Here is a 9166-nt window from a genome sequence, read left to right on the forward strand (position 1 = left end):
TTTTGAGACAAAATCAGACTTTTTCTGAAATAACATACCAATTTTTTTACATATTTCGATCCTACGACTCAAATTACGCCTAAATATGAAATTTTGTAAAATTTGGAGTGAAATTTACGGAGAAATTCACAAATTTATGTTGGCACTTTTTTGTCAGTTTGCACCAAGAATACTTCACTTGGCGAACTTCTTAATATATGGCAACCTAGTTTCCTTTCCCATGAGAGGGAAAAAAGTCACCATCGTTCCTTTTTTCCAAATAATATTCTTTATATTATATTTTTTATTATAACTTATTATTTTAAGTAATTTTTTCTTTTTCGAATTTCATTTTAATTGTTTAAGTTGCACGTTTTTTTTTTTCGAATAACTGTTTTAAAAATTTCTATTTACCTATTCGAACTGCGTAAATAAAGGTGCAGCGTTTATTTTTTTCAAATAGTTTTCTTTATATATATTTTTCGTCATAGTTATTATTTTAGGTAATTTTTAAATTTTTATACTTATTTTAATTGTTTGTGTTGCATTGTCTCTTCAGATAATTGTTTTAAAATTTTCTATTTATTTCTTCCAACTGAGCATTTTAAATATATTTATTAATATAAATTTTCCAGAATTTAATTTTATTTATTTGAACTGGGTTTCTTTCGGAAGAATACTTTGTAACCCAGACTACGATGAGTTTGAAAACTGCATACTATATTAAAAGAGAAAATACAGTAAAGCACAGTTTTACACGCCTTTCAATGTTCCATTCAGAAAAGATATATATAAATAAGAGATGTATAACCGACATTTTAACTTAGGATGATTTGCATACACTGCTTTAAACAGTTTTATCATTGTGCCAATTGCTTTACACAATTTTATCCTACATTTGGTTTCTTAAAATGTTATTCATATTTTAGTCAAATATTTTATTTTTGAAATCGCAAGAATCAAACATCATAACATTGAAAAGTTTTAAATTAAAAAAAAAAATACAAATACTAAATTTTACGAAAATATTTAGTTTTCTTCTCTTTTTCTTTAAGCATTCTGAAAGTATATTAAAAAGTATCCAACTTTTCGAAACATTTTGGTATTTCTGACAATCATTTTAAATAAAGTTATCGCCTTCCATTTCATAAAGGACCACCAAAGGCCAAGCGGTGAAGACTCTGAACATCGGTTCGAGGTTCGAATCCCGCGAACGGGCTGGCCGCATGAGCGTTTTCGTGGTTTTCCCCATGTGTAACGTGTGTACGAGCCAGTTTCCCTTAGAAAATCCTCCACGAAGGCATCTCTCCCTTTAGGCAGACAGCCCTCGTGTGCTTTGCCATAATTAAATAATCCAATTCAATCCAATCCAATCCTTAATTAAATATAATTGATTTGTAACTTCTACTAGAACTGTCGGTAAGAATTGAAGTGCAAATAAATAATATGGTGTGCAATTTTGATTAATATAAAATTTAAAATATTTGCATAGAAAAATGTTTGCATTCAGACAGAAAGTTTTTTGAAATATTTGCAGTTACTTTATAAGAAGGATTTATTAATAACCATAATAATTACTTATTATATTACTGATGATTAGGATTCAGTTTTTGGCAATTACATTCTAAATTAGAATTTAAAATTAGAATAATGAAAATACGCTACGCACAAAAATACATTTTAGGATAAATAATGAGTTGATTTTTTATGTTTTAAAACTTCTTGAATTCATTTAATAAACATCATATCCTCGTTGTTAATTGAATCCAGAATGTTGGGTGTCGTTTATATAATTATTCTTACTTGTCCACAGAATCTGCTGACTTATCCAGCCATTAAGTAGCTGCAGATCATTTCTACACAACCACCGAGCTTCCATTAATTCAGTCTCTAGAGGGTTGTATGTTTATATCATAATTTGACTTTTATAAAAATGATTATTCTAAATCTTATGTTTTTAGATATAAATTATGCAGTTACTGTCATAAAATTCAAATAAACATCAAACGAAAATTCTCAGTTTTAGACAATTCGATTTAAACGAAGTAAAGTAGCAGACGATAAAACGCCGAAGGTAAAAATTTACTCTTATTAAAAAAATAAATAAATAAATAAATAAAAGATAGAAATTAAAAAAAAATATTAAACAATTTATTAAAAAAAATAGCTTTTCATATAGTATTAATAAATATTTATTAGGCATCATTGAGGGAAAATATGTCATGTAATTAATTCTCCATAAAATTTTACTTGAAATTTAAGGTTAAAAATAGCTGTGGCAATACAGTGTAACAAAAATCCATAGACCACATTTGGCGTTATTATCGCTCAAAAAAAAGATGCCAAATTTCAAAACGCGAAAATATGTAAATTTGTGTATATCTTAGAAAATTTTGAATAAAAAAGTCTAATTTTTTGCAGATATGCTTAAAAATATACCTACTTTAAGATGATGGTAAAAATTTTATAGGTTATAATTCAAAATTGTTTTCGAAAAATTTATAAAAATTATTTAAAAATAGAAATTTAAAAAATAAAACACAAAAAATGGGTAAATTTTATTTGGAATGAACCTAAATTTCGAAATGTGAGAGAAAAAATCAAAAAAGTTTAATAAAAAAAGAGATATAAATAAATATTTGCCAAATTCAATTAACATTGAGGAGCTAAAATTTTGAGAGCTAATATTTGAAAAACTACTCGTACGATTTTTACAAAACTTGGTATTCTGGCATAATTTGAGTCGTAGAATCGAAATATGTAAAAAAATTGGTATGTTATTTCAGAAAAAGTCCGATTTTGTGTCAAAATACCTATGTTAGAATAGTGCTATATATAAATCTAATATATATCCCAAGTCGCGCTTTCGAGACATGAAGAACGCAATTTGAATTTCATGAATAGCCCCAGTAGAACGGGAGATATAGCACTGTCCCATTTTTTTTTTTTTTTTGAGCAGTGTACATATGCAATAATTGAAAGCAAAACATACTACACCTTATGCCCACAGTATCAATGTTATTCAGTTACATGACAGCAAGAATACATGTTTCAAACTGGACAGGATATCATAAAATACTGTGCAATATATGTTATTTAATTAATTAACATTTGTTATTAGTTAATAGTATAAAAATAAAAGTTTAAGCATTATGCTGAAGAGGCTATTTCTCCTCTAGATCTGGTTATTGTATTTACACTGAAACAAGTGAAGCAACAGTTTACTAAAAAAATGCATATCAAATGAAATGATATGCATTTTTTGAGTATGTATTGATATGCATTGTTTTGAGTTACTTCATAACTTCCAGTAAGCCAATTAAAATATATAAAAGATATAAAATTAATTAAAAAGATATATTATTTGGCATTACTATCTTCCATTTAAGCACCACATAACTATTTTAATAGTATTAAAGCAACTAATGATAATCACAGACCAAAAACATAAACTTCAGCATACACAGGACATAAACGTCAACAGTCCGATTAGATATTATATGAATGTAACCATAATTAATTAACTGAAAAATGTCAATAAATGCTCCTATATTAGTTAATATAATTAAAAATTTCATATAGTTTTAAAACTATTATGGAAACTGCACAATACATTCATAAAATGAAAACTAAGTTAACTCTTTGGACTAGTCTTATAAAATAATTCAGATAAAGACTCACTGCTTTCATTTATACACGACTTCAAATATTATAATTACAGACGAATGGAGGTTAAATATAAGATGTTTCAACTTACATTATATAAGTGCCTGAAAAACAGATTCGCTACATATTACTAAAGCAGCAGCCACGATTCAGGAATTTCATACTATTCTTAAAAAATATAAATATATAAATCTTTTGGAAAATACAAAATCAGTCATCAGGTAGACACCAATCATGCCCTTAAAATAATAATAATAATAAAGATAAAAGTATTTGTTTAAGCTATGCTTTGCATATGTTTTAAACTTGTTAGAATTTTCAAGTTACTGGAAATTCATTTTCTGAACTTTTAATTATTTACAATATAAATTTCTATAGCAAGTGATATACGTATCATAGTCCTTTGACTTAAGAAATGTGGTTTGGTTAATATAAATAAGTTTTATGTTAATGCATGACTGAAGAAAATGAGATATGACAGATCTTTAAACACACCAGATGAAAAATATTAATGGAATAATTATTCTTAAAATGTAAAGAATGTTATAGTTATTATTCTTTAAATGTAAAGAATGTTATAGTTATTCTTTAAATGTAAAGAATGACATAAACAGCTAATTATTTCAGAAATGACATAATGTTTCACACTGAAAACACTAAAATGATTTTTTTTTTTTTTTTTTATTATTTTCAAGTTACATTTGGCAAACTGAAAATTCCAGATGTTACAAAATCATCTGTTAATAAATAAACTAAATACATGCAGTAAATGATAAAGTTTTTATGCATATGATGTAGCAGTTCATCACAGTTTTACTACACTAACACAAAAACAAATGAGCAAAAACATCGTTCTCCTACAGAACACATTGAAAATTTGAAATAAAATATGAGGTAAATGATCAAATGCATTAAATGAAAAATAAATACATCATCTTTATATTATTAAAATATGACTGAATGTATTATATAATGCATGCTAACCAAATTTATTATTTATCAAAACTTATTTAAATTTTCTAAATGAAATTATATAAATTATTAGATCTTATGAAAAATACTTAATAATATTAATTGCACATTCTTTGAATTTACACTTACAACCATTTAAATACATTTTGTTAATAATTAAAACTTAAAATTTTTATATTATATATTTGACATACTGTTAAGGTTCTCAAATCATAACTAGAAATACAATTTGTGGTAAAATGTATGTTTAAGTGTTACTGTTTTACTGGTTAAGTATGTGATTTCAGAGCTACTTAATACTTTTATAGCCATATGCACCCGTAAGTAATTTTCAAATATTTTTAAAAATAACTTAACATAACGTGAAATAAATGATATAATTTTCATTCTTCATCAGAATATCTCACATAAGAAAACAAAATCCTTAAGGAACTAATTTCACAGTACTTCTTTTTAACATGCATAATATTTGTTCTTTTTGTAATATTTTTATTAATTTTACAAAAAGTTAAAAATTGCTAAAAATACAATTTAAAAAATAAAAGAATTTTCTCCCCATTTTCTTGAACAAAATATTTTCAAATTTAAGAAAACCACTTAAGTGTCCACCACCATTTAAGCCAAGTCCAAACTGTGAGACACTAGTTAGCAGCACTTTTATACCAAATTCTTTATGTTTCCAGCAAAGTAAATCAAAATTATAAACATGCCTGGCTTAAATTAATTATATTACGTACATGTCTGATACTAAAATAAAAGCAGATATATCTTAAAAAAAATACTTAGCTTATGAAATTGAACTTTTCCTGGGGTAAGGGCAGAATTACCCACTGCTTCGTACATTTCTCAAGATTATGTGCCATATAAGTGGGCGATTTTGCATAGACTCGAAAATAACAAGCATTGCACAAACTTGTTATCCATGTACACATCAACCTATTTTCACTTAAAAAAAATCAGAGAATTGCACAAACTTGCCATTGCGCACTCCCTTGACTTTGTCCATGTACACACTGATATGCGCCATATAAGTGGGTGATTCTGCACTTTACCCCTTTTCCCTTCTGACTAAGTGCAAACCATTTATTTGAAATTTCTAACATTACCAATTACTTAAATGACACCCAGCTCTATGACAGAAAATAGATACTTTTACAAGCATTACATAAACTGTTTTTAAAAAAATGACAACTGTTTTTTAAAACTGACATGACATAATATCAATAACTGTTCTGTTTCAATTAGTAGTTTAGTAACAGCAATTTCTAAGAAAAAATAACATATGAAAGAAATGTGACCTAATACAGTTCTAAAGGAATATCAAATCACTAATCAGTTAAAAAAATTAAAAATATATAAAATGGAAAGGTGCAATGATCAGTCAATCCTTTAATTATTCCAGCATTTTCTAGAGAATTACATATTAATACTTCGCATATTCAACCAGGATGTATGCAGTAACCTGATATAACTAAATTTAAGATCAATTTTCGTAAAAATTTACAAAAACTCAAGTGTTATATAACAACTTAATTATATTTATTTTATTACAAAATGATTAATAAATTAATTAACACTAAACTTTATACATTTCTTAACCACTTGACACAATTCATGATCACTTCCAGTATTCTCATCTGTACATACATTAGCTGAACAGAATACCCATCCCAAAAGTATTTAAGTTATAAATTTTAATAAATGTGACACTTATTAGATTAGAGCAAAATAATATATTGATCATAAGGCACAATAAAAAAATTAACAGTCTCATTCCATAGTTTCCATAGAAATAGCTTTGAGCTTAAAAGAAAATCTCTCAAGTTTCCTCACAATTTATCTTTAAAAAATTTCATATGGAAATCTAAAATAATTTCATTTCTGCTAGTTACATATAGCACAGCTTAAGAGATTAATCCTTTAAGTTTCTTCACTATATTTTAGACCTTTCTTATGTAAATCTAAAATAATTTAATCTCTATTCTTTAACAAATAGTACTTGATAAAAGTTTTAATATTCTCTTATATATATTTAACATTCTCTTTATAATATATCATCATTTCTTATTATACTCAAAACTTGATATTAAAAATATTTTTAAATTTAATTTTAAAATTCTTCTAATACATATATAAAATTTTGACATTTAAAGGAATTTTCCTTACTATTTTATATTTTACAGCTTTTATTTCACATAAAGTAAATGTAGGCAATTTTATGACTAAAACTTGTTAAATGACTAAAAACACACTCATTTATTTTCCTACTTTTGGCAAAGCATTTGATCAGAATAAACAAAAACCACACGAAACATAAAAAATTTGATAAAAGTAAACTATATTCACATTTATACAAACACACGATAAAGAACTATACTTTGTTCGGCCCAAAAGTGGAAGAACATGCTTTACAGTGCATTTAACGCTCTCTTGATCGCTACTCCTATTCCGCAAATTCATAAATTATCAACCACTTAAATTAGATATCTTGGCGCTTTTCAATGAATAAGTTGTGGTAATTATTAGTACCTAATTTGTACATGTTCATTCATGTATTATATATGTGGCGAATGTTTACACTATTTACACATAAACTAAGCTTTACCTTCCTTTTTTCTTTGCAAGTTTCGCTAACCTTTTACGTTTTAGTATCATTTCGTACAATGCTTCTAGTCCTTCATCTAATCCTTCACCAATAATGGCACAGGCAGGCTGAACATGCCATAAAACATTCGGTCCTAGTTCATGTAGTCCCAAGATTTTTTCAACTTCTTGAGGCTCCTTAGCGTTCGGAAGATCTTGTTTGTTTGCAAGGACTAGGATAGGTACTCCAGAGTTTTCTGGGCAACGGATGGTTTTCATGAGTTCCATTCGTGCTTCATCCATACGCTCTTGATCAACACTATCCAACACAAAAACAATGCCATCAGTACACCTGGTATACGATCGCCAAAGTGGTCGTAATTTATCCTGACCACCAACATCCCACACAAGAAAGCTAGTTCCTTTTGCTTTACCAGTGGTTCCTTTGATCTTTTCACAATTAAATCCTATAGTGGGAACAGTATTGATATACTGATCGAATTTAAGTCTATATAAAGCAGTAGTTTTGCCTGCAGAGTCTAGTCCAATCATGACGACATGTAAAGGTTGATTCGGTGGGAGACTATCAAGAATTGAGCCGCCTTTCACCATGCCAGCACCCATATCCCAAACACACACTAATTAAAGATGACACACCTTTGTTGTGATGACATTCGAAAGTCTTTTATAAATGTTGGCATATTTATGCAGCCTAAATTTCAATCAAAATAATATTGTTTATTAAGATTTGAACGAATAATTCTTAACGCTTTATGAAGAAATGAATTCGGCTTAACATAATTCACTCACAGTATCTACCACGTCTGTCAAATTAAAATGACGGAAGGGAGACAGATGCTTCACAGATAAAATTATTTGATGATTCTTTTGAACAGAAAAACTAGAACCTTTCTGTCAATGAAGCACACATACCATAAAACTATGACAAACAAGCATTTGTTTCGGCACTAATTTTTTTCGTTTGTTTACTTACACCTGTTACTTCACACCATTACGAATAAAAACTAATTCATATACTTTGGTTCTTCAAATGCTTAAGATCCGAATTTATCAAGAAATAATGATACTCCGGTAGTCGGGAGAGAGATGTTGCACAGATAAAATTACTTGATTCATTTCAACAGTGAAACTAGAACCTTTCTGTTAATGAAGCACACACATTGACACATTGTTGACAAGCAGGTACTAATTTTTGTTTTGTTTGTTTACTTACACCTGTTTATTCACACAATTGCAAATAAAAACTAATTCATATACTTTGCTTCTTCAAACGCTGCAGATCGAAATTTATCAAAAAATAATGATACTCTGGAATTGCCAGCATAGAAGTTGCTCGGTAGTAAGACCTCCTACCTTCAAAGACCTGTTTGCCGCTGTGCCTCCGGCACAAGATCAGGTAAGAAACCACAGTGGCACACCCTTTTTTTTTTAAAGCACCGCCATGCAATCAAGAATGATGCCTAGATGCCAGAGAATTGTTATGAACAAGATCCGACTTAACCATTTTAATATACAAATACAGAATAGAAATCCGCGGATATCAATATAACTCCGCTCCCAGTCCCGCTGATACTTCGACTGCCATTGGTGTTATCATTTGACATGAGCACGGAGTGCAACGTGGGGTTGCTATGTTTCTTCTATTGGCGAGTAAACATTCAACGAATCATTTTTATCGCCAAACTCGTGGGCGGTCTTTAAGTCAGGTTGGTAACTTCTGTTTCCGAAGAGTATTACCGTTTACAATTTTGAAAAATACGATTTTTTTTAAATATTAGCGCAAGGAAGCGTACTCTATTCAGTTCTATTGCTATTAGAATTATAAGTAAATGTTAGAAATAAATATTCCATTCAGTTCTATTGCTATTAGAATTATAAGTAAATGTTAGAAATAAATATTGTATTCAGTTCTATTGCTATTAGAATTATAAATAAATGTTAGAAA

The 9166-nt window shown here is 28.1% G+C and overlaps 1 protein-coding gene across 1 annotated transcript; it reads right to left on the minus strand.

Annotated features, from left to right (window-relative positions):
* Nucleotides 1–4294: 4294 nt before the first annotated feature.
* Nucleotides 4295–8823, minus strand: Arl4 (ADP ribosylation factor-like 4). Its single transcript, XM_035369888.2, has one exon. It carries the CDS (start codon nt 7822–7824, stop codon nt 7219–7221), a length of 606 nt encoding a protein of 201 aa, XP_035225779.1. The 5' UTR covers nt 7825–8823; the 3' UTR covers nt 4295–7218.
* Nucleotides 8824–9166: the final 343 nt, after the last annotated feature.

Source organism: Stegodyphus dumicola, chromosome 3 (genome assembly GCF_044657685.1).
Source record: "Stegodyphus dumicola isolate Sdum_Otavi_A_Nest chromosome 3, ASM4465768v1".
Classification (NCBI taxonomy): Eukaryota; Metazoa; Arthropoda; class Arachnida; order Araneae; family Eresidae; genus Stegodyphus; species Stegodyphus dumicola.

What these genes read in the sequence shown, in the direction of transcription:
- Arl4 (XM_035369888.2), bottom strand. Translation starts at nt 7,824, where the DNA reads ATGGGTGCTGGCATGGTGAAAGGCGGCTCAATTCTTGATAGTCTCCCA.